The sequence below is a fragment of the Acinonyx jubatus genome, chromosome F2 (genome assembly GCF_027475565.1).
Source record: "Acinonyx jubatus isolate Ajub_Pintada_27869175 chromosome F2, VMU_Ajub_asm_v1.0, whole genome shotgun sequence".
NCBI lineage: Eukaryota > Metazoa > Chordata > Mammalia > Carnivora > Felidae > Acinonyx > Acinonyx jubatus.
The window spans coordinates 41,753,926-41,774,293 of NC_069394.1; the positions used below are offsets into that span (position 1 = coordinate 41,753,926).

Below are 20,368 nucleotides of genomic sequence, written 5' to 3' on the forward strand. Positions count from 1 at the left end.
TTCCACTGATTCTTGTTTGCCTTAAAGACTTACTTAGCTTGGGGAGCCTGGGTGGCTCAGTTGGTTGAGCATCCAACTTCATCTCAGGTCATGATCTCACGGTCTGTGAGTTCGAGCCCCACGTCAGGCTCTGTGCTGCTAGCTCAGAGCCTGGACCCTGCTTCAGATTCTGTGTCTCCTTCTCTCTCTCTGCCCCTCCCCTGCTCATGCTCTGTTTCTCTCTCTGTCAAAAATAAATTAACATTAAAAAAATTTTTTTAAAAATCATGGAAGATTTATGATTACTTAGCTCAAGTGCTGTTTCTTTGGGGAAATCTTTCCTGACACTCCTCTTTTCCCCTCCACAAATTTTTGCTCACAGTCTGAGTTAGGTAAGTACCTCTTTGACTTTGCACAGACTCCTTTGTGAGTCTGTATCATAACAATATATCTGTCTACCACAATAGATGGTCTCTTCCTTAATGGCTGAGATTATGTTTTTGTCTTGGTATCCTTGGGACCTGGGATTCCTTGGAACATAATAGATATTTAATAAATGTTTAGAAATAAATATTGAATAAAAGGATAGCAACTAATACAGAAACTCTTCTACTTACAGACAAAATGGATTTTGAAAGTCTGTTCATAAAACTTTAAGTTCATTTTTTTTAGGTCCACAGTGATTACACCCTAAAAACTGATACTATTAATTAATCAGTAGAGGGCAAGGTAGAGGAGGATGCAATTAATAACTTTTGTTCTAAGTTTCCTTTGTACATATTAATGAGAATTTATAATATGTAAGCAAAGGATCTTCAATATAGTATACTTTGTAAGTAGAGAAGTTCTTATAGGAAGGAAACATAGCACCAAAGTTTGAGGCAAAATGCTAATTTCTTTTGTGTAAAACTATGTAGTATATGTAGAATACCTATAGTATATTTGTAATAATAAGTATACAAGTTCAGCTGATGTCACAAAAGTTAAAATAACAGTGGATTTGATAAAATAGGATTTTCTCTCGATCTGGTTGTTAAGTATTCTAGGGCTCATATGACAGTTCCACAGTGTCAAGGGCCCGTATTCCTTCTGTCCTTTTCCTTTGCCATCCTTAGGGTATTGCCTGCCTTGTCCAAGGTAGCTCACTGATAACATCTGTGTTCTAGAAAGGCAGCAGAATTTTGGAATAAGAAGTAGAAGGAGTTTCTAAAGTCTGAACCTTCCCTTTAAGGACATGATCTGGAGTTGCCTGCATCATTTCCATTCCCATCCCATTGATCAGAAGTTAGTGATCATGGGGTACCTGGGTGGCTCAGTTGGTTAATAACCATCCAACTCTTGATTTTGGCCCAGGTCATGATCTTACAGTTCGTGAGATCAAGCCCCATGTCAGGCTCTATGCTATTAGCATGGAGCCTGCTTAGGATTCTCTCTCTCCCTCTCTCTCTGTCTGCCCCTCTCCCATTCATGCTCACACTCTCACTCTCTCTCTCTAAATAAACTTGAAAAGAATGTAAAATAACTCAATAATTTTTTAAAAAGTTATGATCAGGTGTTCACACTGGCTTAAGTGTCCAACTTCAGCTCCAGTCATGATCTCACAGTCTGTGAGTTCGAGCCCCGTGTCGGGCTCTGTGCTGACAGCTCAGAGCCTGGAGCCTGCTTCAGATTCTGTGTCTCCCTCTCTCTCTGCCCCTTCCCTGCTCATGCTCTGTCTCTCTCTGTCTCAAAAATAAATAAAAACATTAAAAAAAATTTTTTTAATGCAAAATTGGGGGGCTCAGTCAATTGAGTGACTCTTGATTTTGGCTCAGGTCATGATCCCAGGGTTGTGGGATCAAGCCCTACACTGCTTAAGATTCTTTCTCTCTCCCTTTCTGCCCCTCTCTCCCACTCACATGCTCTCTGTCTCTAAACTAAAAAGTAAAATTAAAAAATGCAAAATTGGGAAGTCATCCTCTCACATTTTAGGAAAGACTAACTTGAATAATCTTTTGGTCTGTTGATATGCATGATATTCTTTGCAGCTTCCAAGAGAGACTCAAGAGTCATTCTTTCTACATACAAATAACATGAGCCATTTTTCTCATGAATTTTGATCACTAAGTAATCAGGTTGGCTGAACTTCTAGGAAAAGTTGGTGTAAAATAGTCCAAAAACTATGTGAAACATTCATTTTAAATTACTGATCACGAGAGCTATCTTTGTCTGATACTGTGTCAAATAATACATAGACGTAAGTGTATACTAAATATAATTCATGCTATCCATTTCTTTTATTTTGATAAACAGTTTGTGGATTCAGATTATTTCAGGGAGGGCTTAACTTCAACTATTAAATACCTAAATGACTCTCCTTGATCTTTTGTTATTAGTTGTATGTAAGTTTAGTAAATTAAACTGATTTAAGTATAGATCTGTAGTCTCAGTCTCTTATTTATAATTCAGAAATTCAAAAATGGCAGAAAAGTCCACCCTGAATTCATTTGGTCTTGCAGTCTAATCTGAACTGACATGGTAGTTACAATCTTTTTTAGTATGAATGTTTATACATGTAGCTGCAGAAATATTAATGTTTGATGACAAGGTAATCAAAAGCAGAAGCAGAGAGTGTTAAGTAACATGTAATATTTGTATCATACTGCCTTTCTAAAAACCTAGAAATTCAGGATTGTGAAAAGCATCTGGCACCAGACGCTGTTTAATGGTATGGAGTTTAAGATTATTTGTGACATTTTGAAAGAAATTAAATTGAAGATGAATAAATTTTGAATAGAGAAAGTGTTTGGTTTTGCTTACAGTATGTCCCTGTCCTTCTTCTTTTTTTTTAAAGCAAAGTTCTCATATAGATGTAGTACGTTTTCCATGTGTGGTTTATATCAATGAAGTCCGAGTCATACCCCCAGGAGTAAGAGCCCATAGCAGCCTGCCAGATAATAGAGCATACGGGTAAGTGAGCTTTCTTTTTAAAAGTGTTTGTGACAAAAGATTGTCCTAGACATATTCTTAAGTGCAAAAATTTGAGGTAATATTTTGTAAGTAAAACAAACAACAACCTAAAACTATGTTTTAGTTATGTTATGTTGGATATAGTTATGTTATGTTGGATATAGCTTTTCTAAATAATCCACATATTATTATAAATTTGAAAAGAGCAATTATTTGATCTAAGTACCAGAAAAAAATTTTTCTTCATTTTTTTTTAATCGGTGAAATAGGTTTATATTTTCTAAAATATTCTAGGGTGGTACAGTCTAGTAATTGAAGTATTTTTAACCTGGCTTTTTCCTTGAAAATAAGTAAGAATTAGTCTGAATATTTAGAAATGTATCTTTTATATTATTTTATATCAGTTTTGATGACTTAATGGTGATCTTCTTAGCCTGATACATGTGTCTTTTTATAAATTTGTAGCTTCACATTAGCCTTTAGTTTTAATTAGCAAGTCCTTATTTGATGCTTTCTCTTTCTTAGGCTCTGTGGGAAATAAGCAAAATGTAAGACATGGTCTCTGATGTGGAGTTGTTGATAACTTTAACAGCTGACCTAAAACAGAGGAATTTGATCTCTGTTGTACCATGAATAATCATTTTCTTCTTCCTATTTTAATTACATGAATTGGAAGTATAAGCCAAATTTTGGTTTTGGAAGCATGAACATATACAGTAAATATATTTATATGAGTTTTTAGCTTATAGTCTCAGTACCACATTTTATTATGTGCATGTCCTAATAGCTTAATTTCTGTACCTTGAAAGAGTTAAACCAGCTACTTAGTGTTATGGTACAGATTCAAAGTGAAGGGCTCATTTCTTCATAATTATGAAAAGTAGTTGGTTATTTGTAGAAATAGATATAAAATCTTTATAGGTTTTCAGATCATTCAAAAATACAACAAATACAAAATGAAACAATAAAAATATTTAATGTTTATAATGAGAAATCATCACTTACTTCATATATCTTTTTTATCCGTGTTTAAGGAAATAAAAACATGTTTTCCAATCATTTCTTCTTGTTTTTTCCTATAAAGGGAGATGTGTGTAGAATGGAAAAGATGGGGTGATGACAGTGTAATCTAGCAGTCTTCTCTAATTGTACTGCTTTTGGTCAAAGAAGGTCTATCAGGTATCTATTGCTACATAACAAATTACAGCAAATTTAGCAGCCTAAAACAGTAAACATTTATTATTTCACACTTTTTCTGAGGGTCAGGAATCCAGAAGTGGCTTATTTGGTTCAAGTTCCCTCATGAGATTATAGTCAAGATATAGTCCAGGGCTGCAGTGATTTGACTGGGACTGGAGAATTTGCTTAGAAACTCACTCACATGGCTGTTGTCAGGAGACTTCAGTTCTTTGCCAGGAGATCTTCTCTATGGTGCTGCTCATGTCACAACATGGATTCCTCCAGAGTGAGTGAGAGCGCATACTTCTAACCCAGTATCAGAAGTGATGTACCATCATTTTTACCATATTCTGTTCATTACATGTCCTGCTGGTATGGTGTGGGAAGAAACTACAAAGGTGTGAATACCAAGAATGAGGGGTCTCTGGGGCTGTCCTGGAGGCTGGCTAGCACAACAGGCAAAATGGATCTCTTCCATTAGCTGCAATGGGTAGGAGTATTGTTAAATTTTCCCTTTTTTCTCTCTTGTATTTCTTAGCTGGGGGTAAATGGCAGTTCATGTTTTAATAATTCCAAATATGAAATTATCAGAAACAACTTTATACATCATTAATATGTTATAGAACAGTAAATTAAAGTATTAATACAGTAATGCAAATAAATGTAAGATATCAGAAAGTAATATTAGAGATCGAGTGATATTTGTGCAGCATACTTTACAGCATTGTTTTTTCTCATTATAAACATCTTTATACATCTAGCCAACAAATTAAAATAGTTAACAGGAAGTTTTTTCTCATTATAAAATTCAGGAATGTATAGGTAAAATTAAAATCCCTGTAATCCCTCCCTCCTAAGAAAATCCTTACATTTGATGCATTGTGTTGTTTAATGTATATGTGTATATTTGTATATTTTGTTGTTATATGTGGTGTTTGTATATTTTGTTGTTATTTTTTATAAGTGTGGTATCTTATGTGAGGTTAGGTTTTAGAGTCAACTTTTAAGATGGAAGTCTAGTGCAGTCAAACCACCATTGATTCTTTAAGTTGCTTTTCACTGACCAGTGCTTGAGTTTTTGGGGCTTCAAAAGTAAAGAATTTACATTTGAGTTACCTTTTTCCTTTCTTTAGATACTGAAGGCCAGGGTCTAGTTTGAAGAAATAAAGGAAGGAGAGACTAGAGATGTTGCGCATATACGGTTGAATTTGGGTTAGGTAAATGTTTGCTACTCTAACCCAGCTGCATACTGTTTTGTATATTTCTTTCTTTTACTTAACATTACGTCAGGAGTACTTTCACATCATTAAATACTATTTGAAAATATAATTTCTAATGGTTGCATAATCTAATGAATGACTGTACAGTAGTCCCCCCCTTATCCATGGTTTCACTTTCCGGGTTTCAGTTACCTGCGGTCAACCGCAGTCCAGAAGCAGATGATCCTCCTTCTGACAGATCGTCAGAAGGTCAGTAGTAGCCTAATGCTAAGTCATGATGCCCATGTCATTCACCTCACTTCATCTCATCACATAGACATTTTATCATCTCACATCACAATAAGAGGGAGTACAATACAATAAGATATTTTGAGAGAGACTACATTCCCATAACTTTTATTACAGTATATTGTTATAATTGTCCTATTGTATTATTGTTAATCTCTTACTGTGCTTAATTAGAAGTTAAACTTTAATATACGTATGTATATATGTGTATACACACACACACACATATATATATGTACAAATATATATGGAAAGAACAGTATATTTAGGGTTTGGTACTATCCATGGTTTCAGGCAACCATTGGGGGTCTTGAAATGTATCCCCTGTGGATAAGGGGGTACTACTGTACTGTAATTTGTTTGGCTAGTTCCTTATGTGGGGACCATTAGGTGTTTTTTACTTTTCAAATTATAAATAAGAGTGTGATGAACATTCTCTTGAAAAAAAAATCTTTTTTTGTGTATCAGTGTTTCCATAGAAACACCTAGAAAAAAGGTATTTCTGCATCAGATGGTATGAACATTTTCTCATTCTCCTGAATTTTATTGCCATGTTGCCTTTCAGAACAATTGCGCGTGTTTGTACTTCTATTAGTGCATCAGGGAACCTATTTGATATACTTTGGGCATTACTCCTTTTACCATTTGAATTTTTTGTAAATAACAAAATATGTGATGTTTAGAATCAAGGTTTTTAGTTGAGTCTGAGGAATTTCAGCCAAGGGTAAAATATGTATCAAGTAAGATTTCATTCTAACACAAATTAAATAGGCTTTACTCTTAACTATGTAAGTCTACAAAAAAATCAAAATGTTTATCTAAATTGCTACTATACAAATTTGAATTTAAGCTTTAAGTCACAATTTAGGGCTCTGATGCCAAAATTATTATTATAATCTTGTATCAATGTAGGTTAAGTTGAAATCAAATTGTAATTATATAACTCGAAGTTAGTTAACTCCTGATTCTTTCTGCTAATGGAAGGGAATCATGCTATAATGAATTATAAAAGTAGGTGTTACAATTAATTAGCATTTGTCTTTATAATACATTAAGACTTTAAAATATTTATGTGTATTAGAATGGCCCAAGTAGCAAGCTAAAGATACTTGTTGATTAAAATTTCATTTTCAGTAATACTCAAAACGCATAGGTGTCTACTTAAAAATTGAATATGAATTTTAAAAATTACAGAAAATAATTACAATTAACTTGTGTATTTTTATTATTTAAATCTTAAGATATAATTCTAGGCTTGCTTTTAAATTTGTACTTACTTTGTCTTTTGTTTTAATTTAGGAACTGATTAGTGCAAAGGCTGATGTTTCAACTTTGTTTCATTCACAGGGAGACCTCTCCGCACACATTTCAATTAGACTTATTCTTTAACAATGTAAGCAAACCAAGTGCCCCAGTTTTCGATAGGTTGGGAAGGTATGTACCTATAAGGTAATTGCACCAGAAATTTAGGAGTTAATAGGCAAAACCTTTTTATTCTTTAGATAGAAGAAAAGGATGTATCTGTTGGTGGACCCAAGAACTCGGGGTTTATTTTACCAGTTGGCATTATTAAAGAAATGTCAAGCTCCTAGAAAGATGTTGAGTTTCTTTACAGAGTAAAAATTTAAATGTGAGAAACATTAGCCATCTTGTTTGCTTTTTATTGGTGTATACATTTCTTATACACACATCAAATGATTTAATAATAATCTTCTAATTTGGAAAAAATTGCTTTTTGATTTCTTTAAAAGAACTGTATAAACACTTTGGTAACTAATAATTTGTATCTTTTACATCAGACTATTTCATAATTTAAAATTCCATGGGCATATTTTGTAAGATGAGAATTTTGTTAATAGAAACCTCTATTTTGGATTATTTAATACTTGCCAGGTATTACTAAAACTAGTTGTTTTGATGTTTGCAAAATAATTGACCATTAAATGGGCTTAGTAAGAACTCATTTATAAATTTTTACTTATTTATTTTGAGAGAGAGAGAGCAAGCTGGAGCGGGTCAAAGAGAAAGGTAGAGAGAGAGAATCCCAAGCAAGTTCCCCACTGTCAGTGCAGAGCCTGATATGAGGCTCAAATTCACGAACTGTGAGATCATGACCTGAGCTGAAACCAAGAGTCAGATGTTTAACCTGCTGAACCACCTAGGTGCCCCCTAGAACTCATTTATAAAATAAAAAAAACTTAAAGGCAGCTTAAAAATGGAAAAACTTCTATCCCTGTCATGAATTAAGTTTTTTAGATTTCACTTGTCATTTTATTGATCTTTCACTCAATATTAATTTATATTGATAATTTGGCTTTTTTTTAAATGAAGGAAACCTAGATAATCTGAAGTAGTTAATTTTTAATATTATGGAATGTTTTTCTTATGTCAGTACCTACTTTTAAAAATAGGTATTTTTCTCTATTTGGTCCCATTATACATTTTAGGAAGGCTGTAATGCAATGGTTCTCTACTTAGCTGTATATTAGAATTACTGGGGGTGCTTTTTAAAAAATACTGATACCTACACTTACCCCAAACCAATTAAATCAGAATCTCTGGGGAGTTTGTTTTATACTTGATAACATTTTGGGGGAAGTAAATTAAAACTAAACTTAGTGGTTTATTAAAACAATAATCTAGTATTTGGTTTTATTAAAACATATAAATTGAGAAAGACTTCTTCCTGAATAATGATGTTCAGTGTTTGAGCCTATATATTTATTCCTACTCTTTTGGCAGCCTGGAATATGATGAGAATACTTCTATCATCTTTAGACCCAACTCAAAGGTAATTGCAGAAGTCAGTTTTCATCTTGTTACTACTGTTTGTTTTCACTTTCATTGAAAGTTTTGATCTAAATAAACCAGTGATGCAGAATATCAGCCTATTTGGTTCTAGTGCTGCAGGATAACATTTCTTGTCTGATTCCTCTTGCATCCAGAAGCTATTTTAAAATGGAGCAAAGACATCTAATGTCACTGTCTACCTATAAAGCTCTTTCTTCCTCTAATTTTAGTGTGAGTCAGGAAGAGGCCAGCATTTGTGCTTGCCCTTCTTTCATTCAGGTGAGCAAGTTCAGAAGATGACAGGAAGGTAAATTGTTACTAGACACCACTGTGCCTTAGGTTTCTTAACAAATATATATTTTATATTCCTTTTGTATCAAAAGTATGTCTTTTTTCTTGATATAACAAATGCCATTTTTTAAAATTTATTTTTATTTTTATTTAAAAAAAATTAACGTTTATTTATTTTTGAGACAGAGAGAGACAGAGCATGAATGGGGGAGGATCAGAGAGAGGGAGATACAGAATCTGAAACAGGCTCCAGGCTCTGAGCTGTCAGCACAGAGCCCGACGCAGGGCTTGAACTCACAGACCGCGAGATCATGACCTGAGCCGAAGTCGGCTGCTTAACCGACTGAACTACCCAGGCGCCCCTAACAAATGCCATTCTAGAAGCATCTAGAAAAGCTAAATCATGGGTGATCTGAAATGCAAAAAAAACTGTCCTAGTATGGGGCTACTTACTTAGGCTGTTTATTTTTTCTTGGTGGGGAGGTGGGTATTTAATCCTCTATTTGCTGTTTAGATTAAGTTATCTTCCTGATCTCTTTATTTGTCTTCCAGTGGAGCTTCTGTTTAGAATCTGTCAATTCCTGGGCATAGTCTTTGAGCCGTTCTTTTGGTCCCCAGTTTCCCTTTACTGGAGTTTGCTAGAGTTTGCAAGGAGAATAATAATTTCATTCTTCCTTATCGTGCCTCCAGAATGGGCCCCGTTACTACTTATTACTTTATCTTTACTCAACATGGTAGAATGGAAAGAACTCAGAAGTCAGGGGCTTTGGTTTCTGGTTCAGGTTCTTCTACTGACACTCTGATTTTCTTATATATTTGTACTCATTCTGGCTACCTCTCATAGTATTGTGGAAATATGGCAATTAATGTAGATAAGCACTGAAAAACAAGTTGTTTTTTATTTTATAAGAAAATATTGAGGTTTAATTGCATTGATAAAATCTTTGATCTTTTTAGGAGAAAGTTTCTTTGCAAAAACAATTTGTTTAATGCTTCTGGTTACCCTTACTTTTTAAGTACAACATGGGTACATTAAGTATACTTGCATGTATGAGTTGGGCATATAAAAAGAATGCTGTACAATTTTACGGATTAGAATTCTTGAGACTGGGCATAATTTGTGCTTTTGTGCACCTCCGTGACCTCTATAACTATTGGAGTTTAATTTATTAATTGGCAGTAACTCTCACTTAATTTCATTCTCATTTCCCTTCTCTTGACTGGGAATCTGGTTATGCATTTTGAACAGAGTTGATGTAAAGTATCAGACAGGAGAGATGTAGTCTTGAGACAAATTTAGGTATGGCAATTCTGGAGAGCCATATAAAAGCTATGCCTCTGGATGTATTTCCATCAATATTGACCTTTGCACTTTCAGCATACTTTTAAAGACTTTAGTTTAACCATAGAGTAATTTGATATCAGTTTACTTTTGGCATATTAAAAGATTAACCTGGAAGATATTTTCCCCCAACAAATTAGGTGAATACTGATGGTTTGGTGCTAAGAGGCTGGTATAATTGTCTGACACTGGCAATATATGGATCAGTGGATAGAGTGATAAGTCATGACAGAGACTCTCCACCACCTCCACCTCCACCTCCACCTCCTCCCCAGCCACAGCCAAGTTTGAAAAGGAATCCAAAACATGGTGAGAATTTTAAATTTGTCTTTGTCAGTGACACTATGTTCATTATAATAGGAAAAGGTAATCGAAGTAGCTCTTCGAAACTTTGAAGAGCTTTTGAAACTTCCTTAAAACTTGAGAAGATATCTTTGTCAGTCTCACAATTCTTTCCTATAAAAGAGTTTATTTTTATGTTGAAGTGGTTACATTTTCTTCCTCTAGTTTCCTAGATACTTTTTTAATTGACCTGAGGGTTTTTTTTTTTAATATGTAAGTGAAATGTATTCCAGTGTTTATTCATGGTTTAATATCAAAATTATCTCCAAAGGAATTGAGGAATAGGCAGTAAGTTTGGTATATATGGTTAGAATACTCATGTTAATGGTATTTTTTTTTCAGGAGTGCATTTCAGATTTGGTTAGATGTCTAAATGCAGATTCCCCCCCCCCCCCCCGCATTTTTGAGAACCTTTTGCTCATTAAGTGGAGACAAGAAAAATAAGAATTCCATTAAACTTTAGTGACTCTCCTTCTATAAGGCAGGTAGTTGGACTCCTCTTTCAGAGGGTCTCATCTCCTTATTCCAGTATTATTACTGTAAGCTGTTGAAATATGGAGATTCAGGAATACATTTTCAAGTTATAATTGAGGTCACTAGGAAAAATCTTTTGCTTTACAATGAGCATTTTATGAGTAAATAAAATGACCTTCTCTTAAACATCATCTAATAGTGTCGTGTGAGCTCTTTGTCTTTGATGGTCACATACCATATTTTCATGTCTTTTCTTAAATCTTACCTATTAAGTGCAGTTAATCTTTCACTTTTTCTTTTAATCCTTTAGTTTTCTGTGCTCATTTGTCTTTTTTACCAGACTCTGAGCTCCTTGTGGGCTGAGAGTATATTTTACTTATATTTTGTGTTTCTAGTTTTATCACAGTGTCTAGTGTATATAGTGGCTACTCACAATTTTTGTTTAATTTACTGAATTGTTTTAAAATTGGCATTTGTGCTCATCCATTTATTTATATGGATGTATGTGTTTTTAATTTTTAATTTTGAAATAATTATAGATCCATAAGAGGTTGCAAAGAAATGTATGAGGAAGTCCTGTGCACTCTTTCCCCAGGCTCCCTCACTGTTAACATCTTTTACAACTGTAGAACAATATCAAAACAAAATTGGCATTGGTACAATCTGTAGAGCTTCATTCAAATTTCACCAGTCATATGTGCACTTTGTGTGTGTGCCTGTATGTGTGTGTAGTTGTATGCAGTTTTATTCATGTATAGCCTTTCATAACCACTACTACAATCAAAATACTTGATTGTACCATCACAAGATTGCCTGGTGTTATTTTTTAATAACTACACCCGTTCTACCCATCTCAAACCTTTGGCAACCACCAATCTGTTCTCCATTTCTGTAATTATATTATTTCATGAGTATTGCATAAATGGAATGTAATTATATTATTTCATGAGTATTGCATAAATGGAATGTAATTATATTATTTCATGAGTATTGCATAAATAGGTATCTTTTTGAGATGGGCTTTTTCCAATCAGCATAATTTCTTTGAAGTTCATCCACTGTTGTGTGTATCAATAGTTCATTCTTTTTTATTGCTCAGTAGTATTACATAGTATGGATATATTATAGTTTATTTACTCAATCATTGAAGGACACTTAGATGTTTTCCAGTTTTTGACTTTTGCAAATAAAGCTGTTATGAACATTTGTGTACATCTTCCTGAGGAAGATAAGTCTTCATTTCTCTGGGATAATGCCCAAGAGTATATTTTGGTATGTGGGAAGTCAGAAATTCTAATGTTTGTAATATAAATTAATTCGTAAAATTTGTTAGCTGTTAGGAAGGAAAAGTTTAACAATAAATTCTGAAGATGAAAGACTCAGCTGATAACAGCATTTTTGTCATGCATTCATTTCACTTTAATAATTTGAAAGTTCTTGTTCTGTCTTTAATAAAAAAGCTGATGGGGAGAAAGAAGATCAGTTTAATGGAAGCCCTCCAAGACCACAACCTAGGGGACCAAGAACTCCTCCAGGACCACCTCCACCTGATGATGATGAGGATGATCCCATACCTTTGCCAGGTGTGAACAAAATCAGTGCTAGTTTTTCATCCCCTGATTAATGTTATAGTGCTTTTTGATTAAAGGAAAAATTAGATATCGTTAATCAAATCTTGATGAATGCCCCTCACACTTTATCCTATGCGATATTTCCTTGTGTTTTCTTTTGGCAAATGAACTTGTATAAAAAAAAAAAAAATCAGTTAATTCATTTGAAGCTGTACTGGCATTGCTTTGAAAATAATTTACTGTAGTGGTGTATACAGAAGAATACCAGTTAAAAATAAGCAGTATGTATTGGAAGAAGTAAACAACCTGTGTACTTAATAGCTATAAAGAAAAGGATTAGTTTGCGGTGTTAGAACATAAAATAGTATACTTTATTAATTCTTACTGTGTAAAATTGTGCAATATACTCTTAATATTTTTAAAAGCGGGTAGTTTAACCACTTTTTTTTTAAAGGGTATTTATGAGCTAAATCATCCAAAATGTCATTAACTAGTTGCAGTATCCAGTATGCTGCCTTATGTTATTTAAACCATTAAAATAATCTGTGCCTTAAATCTCAATTTTTCAGTATCTGGTGATAAGGAAGAGGATGCTTCTCACAGAGAAGATTACTTTGAACCCATTTCTCCTGATCGGAATTCTGTTCCCCAAGAAGGGCAATATTCTGATGAAGGAGAAGTAGAAGAGGAACAGCAAGAAGAAGGAGAAGATGATGAAGATGATGTGGACGTAGAGGAAGAAGAGGATGAGGATGAGGATGATCGCCATACAGTAGACAGTATCCCCGAGGAGGAAGAGGAAGAGGAAGAGGAAGAAGGTGAAGAGGATGAAGAAGGTGAAGGTAGGTTATGTTTGTTAGGACGTTTTGGTTTTAAGTACTAGGAACTGACTTGCTGTAGCTCTCAGCAATCCAAGAGAATTCATAGCAAAGATAAATGACTTTCAAGAAACTCAAGGGATAGACTCTAGCTGCACCTCAAGACTTGACTAGAACGGGGATTTCCATTTTTTGTTTGCTTTTGTTTCTGCTTTATTTTCTGTCAGCCAACTGTTGTTTCTCTGCTCACCCCACAGGTGTAATCTCCTTTTTTTGTTTTTAAGTTTATTTATTTTGAGAGAGAGAGAGAGCAGGGGAGGGGCAGAGAGAGAGGGGAGAGAGAGAATCCCAAGCAGGCTCTATACTGCTAGTGCAGAGCCTGACACAGGGCTCAAACCCAGAACTGTGCTGAAATCAAGAGTCAGGTGCTTGGGGCACCTGGGTGGCTCAGTCGGTAAAGTGTCCGACTTTGGCTCAGGTCACGATCTCACGGTTTGTGAGTTCGAGCCTCGTGTCGGGCTCTGCGCTGACAGCTCAGAGCCTGGAGCCTGCTTCAGATTCTGTCTCCCTGTCTCTCTGCCCCTTCCCTGTTCACGTTCTGTCTCTCTATCTCTCAAAAATAAATAAACACTAAAAAAAAGAAAAAAAGAGTTGGCACTTAACTGACTGAGCCGCCCAGGCACCCCAGGTTTAATCTCTTTTTAACCAACCAGCCTACACTACCTGTGCTCAGTCTTGTTTGCATTTTTCTGGGAGATTGTTTGGCTTGCTCCAATATCATTTGTCCCTTGGTACCATCAGCTTTGGCCAGGAAGCAAGATCATGTAGGAAATACATGAGTAGAGATTTGGTGGGCTGTTTTCAGAAAGGAATGGTGTAAGCTGGGTGGAATTCCTAAAGATGCCTGCCACCTAGATACTCTAGCAAATGCTACATTTTTAGAAATTCAGGGGGAAAAAAATCTCAACTATACAGGGATGTATGACAGCATGATGTAGTCCTTTCATTAGGCTTTATTTTTCCTTTGAAAGCAAAAAGTGAGAGCGACTCAAGCTAATTGACTCTTAAGGTGTCTAAGAAACGACATGTAATGTTAAAGCATTTATGTAAAATAACATAAACTGCCTTGTTTTTTTCTAAAATAGGGTGAGGATTATTCTCCATGAGAATGAGGGTCATTTTGGTATCACAGGTGCCCTTTTACAGAATACAAATAATTAGGTTATTGAGTGATACTTTTGTATCTTCCCCCATTCCCAGATTAGCAAATAATATTTTTTATGTTTGTTGTATTTGGCAAATAGTAGTTAGATTTCAGGCAGGCTATTTTCTTAATCATTTTTGTAGAGAAGGTGAGAGAAAGAGGCTGGTTATTTTGGTTTTTAATAGAAGATATCTGGCTTATCCCAGAGTCGGGCCTCTGTAGGCCCTTATCTTTTCAAATAATGATGAGTATATATGGCTAAAGCAAACTTGTTTTGAACAAAAGGATGTCTACAGATGGCTGATGCTGGAAGAATACTCTAGAAACATTTCCTTTTCTTATGTAGGCAATTATTTCAGTTTTCCCACAACCAAGCAATAGCAGTGTTAAAAAGTAAAACCAAGTTTTGTCTCTAACCTTGTTTTATTTGAAATACAGGAAAAAGTTGCACATGTATAATGATAAGAAAGCTTTGTTTTGGTCCAACTGAGCATTTTAAGTGAATAAATTTTCTTTAAAAATAAAATACAGACCTAGGAGGGGTGCCTGGGTGGCTTAGTCTGGCTCTGTGCTGACAGTGCAGAGCTTGCTTGGGATTCTCTCTCTCTCTCTCTCTCTCTCTCTCTCTCTCTCTGCGCCCCTCCCCTGCACACACGTGCATGTGCTCTCTCTGTCTCTCTCTGTCAAGAATAAATAAATAACTTTTTTGAAAAATTTAAAAAATACAGGTCTGTGTGGCAGGTAAATGAAGAGAAATAAAAATTCAGGAATATGATACTCAACCATCAAAAGGAATGAAATCTTGGGGCGCCTGGGTGGCTCAGTGTGTTGAGCGTCCCGCTTTGGCTCAGGTCATGATCTTGTGGTTCTTGATTTGGAGCCCCGAGTTGGGATCTGTGTTGACAGCTCAGAGCCTGGAGCCTGCTTCAGATTCTGTATCTCCCTTTCTCTGCCCCTCATTTGCCCGTGCTCTGTCTCTTTCTCAAAAATAAACAAAAAAACTGAAATCTTGCCATTTACAATGACATGGATGGAGCTAGAATGTATCATGCTAAGCGAAATAAGTCAATCAGAGAAAGACAAATACCTTATGATTTCACTCATATGTAGAATTTAAGAAACAAAACAGATGAATAAATGGGAAGGGGAGGAAAAAAGAGAAAGAAAAGAGGGAAACAAACCATAAGAAACTCTTTTTTCTTTTTTTAAGTTTATTTTTGAGAGAGAAAGTGCATGCGTGCACGCACATGGGTGGGGGAGGGACAGAGAGAGGGGATCTGAAATGGGCTCTGTACTGTCAGCTGTGAGCCTGAAAGGGGGCTTGAACCCACGAACTGTGACATCATGACGAGCTGAAGTCGGTTGTTCAACCAACTGAGCCACCCAGGCACCCTGCATAAGAGACTCTTAATGATAAGAGAACAAAGCATGGGTTGACAGAGGGAGGTGAGTGGGAGATGGGCCAGGTGGGTGTTGGGGGTACTAAGGAGGGCACTTGTTGTGATGAGCACTGGATAGTGTATGAATCACTGAATTCTCCTGAAACCAATATTGCACTGTATGTTAACTAAAATCTAAATTAAAAAAAATTGGGGAATATGAAATTAATGTTAAAAAAGAACTTAAAATGCTTTCACTGAAAAATTTGGTTTAGCTTTGTGATTATGGTGTTACAGTTAAATTTAATAATCTTTGCCTGTCAGTTTTTCCCCCATCTTAAAAATACTCTTAAGAGGGCAAGGTTGGGGCGCCTGGGTGGCTTAGTTGGTTGAGCATCCGGCTTCGGCTCAGGTCATGATCTCACAGTTTGTGAGTTCGAGCCCCACATCGGGCTCTGTGCTGACAGCTTAAAGCCTAGAGCTTGCTTCAAATTCTGTGTCTCCCTCTCTCTTTCTCTGCTCCTCTCCCGCTCATGCTCTGTCTCTCTCTCTCCTTCAAAAATAAATAAAAACATTTAAAAAAAAATTTTTTTTTGAAAGAGGGCAAGGTTAACCTCTTCCTTCTTGAGAGAGGTGTTTTTTATTCCTTTAAGACATTTTAAAAAATTTATTTATTTGAGAGAGAGAGAGAGAGAGTGAGCACGAATTCATGCACAAGGTGGAGAAGGGCAGAGAGAGGGAGAGAGCAAAAATCCCAAGCAGACTCTGCACTTGTCAGTGCGGAACCCAGCGTGGGGCTTGAACTCATGAACTGTGAGATATGACCTGAACCAAAACCAAGAGTCTGTCGCTTAACCCACTGAGCCACCCAGGCACCCCAAGACATTTCTAATTTTATTTCTGTGAAGAGAAGATATCCATAGAAGAGTCCGTTGTAAAGTTGAACAGATAGAAGACTTTGCTTATGAAGTTTCTTATTAATTATTCTATTAGAAATTATAAAATGTTGGTAATTGTTGATAAGATGTTGGAGCAGAAGTTAATTTTATTGAAGAAATCATTCTAATTTTTTGCCATAGTACTAAATTATTTTTTTGATTAACTAGATTTTTTTGCATTAAACAACAGTAATATTTAAATATTCAAACTGATTTTCAGGGGATGATGGTTATGAACAAATTTCCAGTGATGAAGATGGAATTGCTGACTTGGAACGTGAAACATTTAAGTATCCAAACTTTGATGTTGAATACACTGCTGAAGACTTAGCTTCAGTTCCTCCTATGACATATGATCCATATGATAGGGAACTTGTACCACTCTTATACTTCAGCTGTCCATACAAGACTACTTTTGAAATTGAAATCAGTAGGATGAAGGATCAAGGTCCAGATAAAGAAAATTCAGGGGCAGTAGAAGCCTCAGTGAAGTTAACTGAACTGTTAGATTTGTATCGGGAAGATAGAGGTGCAAAGTGGGTAACAGCTTTAGAAGAAATTCCAAGTTTAATAATAAAAGGATTAAGTTATTTGCAGTTGAAAAACACAAAACAAGACTCTCTTGACCAGTTGGTAGACTGGACCATGCAAGCTTTAAATTTACAAGTAGCTCTTCGCCAACCCATTGCCTTAAATGTCCGACAACTCAAAGCTGGGACCAAATTAGTGTCCTCACTAGCAGAATGTGGGGCTCAAGGAGTCATGGGACTGCTACAAGCAGGAGTAATCAATGGATTATTTGAGCTCCTGTTTGCTGATCATGTCTCATCTTCTCTTAAGTTAAATGCTTTTAAAGCTTTGGACAGTGTCATTAGTATGACAGAAGGAATGGAAGCTTTTTTAAGAGGTAGGCAGAATGAAAAAAGTGGCTATCAAAAACTTTTGGAGCTCATACTTTTAGATCAGACTGTGAGAGTTGTCACTGCTGGTTCTGCTATTCTTCAGAAGTGCCATTTCTATGAAATCTTGTCAGAGATTAAAAGACTTGGTGACCACTTAGCAGAGAAGACTTCATCTGTTCCTAACCACGGTGAACCTGATCATGACACAGATGCAGGACTTGAGAGAACAAACCCAGAATATGAAAATGAGGTAGAGGCTTCAATGGATATGGATCTTTTGGAATCCTCAAATATAAGTGAAGGGGAAATAGAAAAGCTTATTAACCTCCTGGAAGAAGTTTTCCATTTAATGGAAACTGCACCTCATACAATGATCCAGCCTCCTGTTAAGTCTTTCCCAACGATGGCACGTATTACTGGACCTCCAGAAAGGGATGACCCATACCCTGTTCTCTTTAGGTAAGACATTTTCAGTCGCGGAAAATACGTTTCACAAATCACTACAGGCAATTTTGTGTGATTGATTTTGGTTTTTCAAATCTGTCTGTAGGCAGTGCATATCTGTGTAAGAATACTCTATTTCTTTCTTTTTTTTTTTTTTTTCAACGTTTATTTATTTTTGGGACAGAGAGAGACAGAGCATGAACGGGGGAGGGGCAGAGAGAGAGGGAGACACAGAATCGGAAACAGGCTCCAGGCTCTGAGCCATCAGCCCAGAGCCTGACGTGGGGCTTGAACTCACAGACCGCGAGATCGTGACCTGGCTGAAGTCGGACGCTTAACCAACTGCGCCACCCAGGCGCCCCAAGAATACTCTATTTCAAAAGAGTGCTGAAACTGAGAAGTATGCTACTGTGGGAGAGCTGCATTTTATTAGTACTTAAACTAGTAATAGTAATTTAAGTTAAAGATAGTGATAGTTAACAACAGTGCTTACATAAGCATGTCTATGAGCAAGAATAAATGAGAAACTGTAGAGTCGCTTCTGGGAAGGTGGTACAAGAAGATGGCCCAGGAAGGAGAGAACTTTTCTGTGTGAACCTCTTTGTACTTTATCATTTTAATATGTTGCAAGTTAAAGTTACATTTTACTAACTTAATTTTACAGACCTGGTTAAATGCTCACAGATTGAACCAGCCAGGTGCCCCTATCTAACTCTTTTTGTTGATAGAGTTTGACATTATTAGGATCAGCACCCACAGTAGATTTTTAAATTTTGTTTTAATTTTTGATAATTTATTTTTTGGCGTTTTGCTTGTAAATAATTTTGTAGCTAATGAGAAAATGGCATTTTAATTGTTATTCCTTATTTCGGTGATTAATTTTTCATTTGATTTAGGGCATACTGCATTAATAGAAAATGAGATCTTAACCATTCTAAAATCTGTACATACCCATTCCTGTTTTTCGCTGAAACTATTAGATCTTGCCTTAGTTTGAGTTCTTACGGTAATAAAAGATGATAATGCTAGAGCAAGGTCTGGTAAGAGATGAGGTCAAGAGTACAAGTGTAGAGGTTTGGCTTTGAACAGGAGAAAGGAAATCTTATGTGTACAAATATAGATACATTTATAACATGGAAACAGTAAAAGAGCAAAGACACTTCACACTGACCCCTTTATTTTTAATAAGATAGGAGGTAAAGTCATGCACTGAGGATACCTGAGGGTAGTGACTTTAAGGAAGGGAGTGATGCTCTTAGTTACTGAGGGGAAACCAATAATTAAAGGCTTATTAAGTATTGTTTTCTCCTCTGTAACTGGAGAAGGTACATTTAGATATCAGACTTGAAATATAGGGCCTTGAATGCTGTGCTAAGGAATTTGGATTTTTTTTAGAATGTGGGAAGCTCTTCACTATTTCAGAGTAGTAGATCTGATCAAAATAGCATTCTAAGATCTTATGTTGTTAAGATATATTGCAATGGAAAAGAAATTGGAGTTAAGGAAGTAGATGAGCCAGTCTAGATTGTACTTTAAGTACTTACCAAATATAGTAGCACTTACAGGGAATGGAAAGACAAATATTGTGCTAATAGCGAGAGGGTTTTGAAAGAGCAGTTACTAGGACTTGGTGACTGGACCTAATAGCTAAGAGAAAGTGAGAAGGAGCCAAAGGTGTTTTGAGGTTTCTAGCTAGGGTACCTACTAGAGCTGGGATTTTATTGATAGAACCTGGTAAATTAGGAGGGGCAATGAATTTTGAAAGGAGAAATAATTGCATTTTGGAGAGATTAGTTTGAAGTAATGCTTTCCTTCCAGAAAGAAAGCAGGTGTTCCCTGTAAACCATGTTGTTTGCGTAAACATTTTAGGCAAAGTGGGCATTCTTACCAGTTGGGGGATGCAACCCTCCCCCTCCTCAAATCCGGGTTCCCAGATGCCAGCCGAGGACCAGCCTCAAAGAAGGCGTTTCTAAGAGTAAGCAGTCTGAGGCCTGCAGTATTAACGGTTTCTGAACACTCCACAGAGTAGTTAAAAGATGCTCTTAGAGTATAGTGGTTCTGGGATTTTATCTTCTTGAGGATTGTTTGCTTTTGTAGTCAAGAAGTTACTGGGGGGTGTTTGTTATCCTGAAGTAGAAGCCTGCGTTAAAGGAGTAATATGAGGAAGCAATTGTATACTGTATGATTCCAAATACATGACATTCTGAAAAAGGCAAAACTATGTGGAGACAGTAAACAGATCAGCGATTGCCAGGGGT

At 35.9% G+C, this 20,368-nt stretch overlaps 1 protein-coding gene across 4 annotated transcripts in view; it reads left to right on the plus strand.

Annotated features, from left to right (window-relative positions):
* The window catches only part of VIRMA (vir like m6A methyltransferase associated), a 58,096-nt gene that overhangs the window by 6,527 nt on the left and 31,201 nt on the right, over nt 1-20,368 (plus strand). For 2 of the 4 annotated variants that reach the window (XM_015072167.3, XM_015072169.3), the window contains exons 2-8: nt 2,813-2,928; nt 6,963-7,064; nt 8,358-8,406; nt 10,179-10,347; nt 12,315-12,437; nt 12,995-13,267; nt 16,985-18,125. In XM_015072167.3, the coding sequence (XP_014927653.1) occupies nt 2,813-2,928; nt 6,963-7,064; nt 8,358-8,406; nt 10,179-10,347; nt 12,315-12,437; nt 12,995-13,267; nt 16,985-18,125 (1,973 nt within the window). The remainder of the gene's footprint in view (nt 1-2,812; nt 2,929-6,962; nt 7,065-8,357; nt 8,407-10,178; nt 10,348-12,314; nt 12,438-12,994; nt 13,268-16,984; nt 18,126-20,368) is intronic. The other 2 variants (XM_015072168.3, XM_053208687.1) reach the window with 1 other exon arrangement.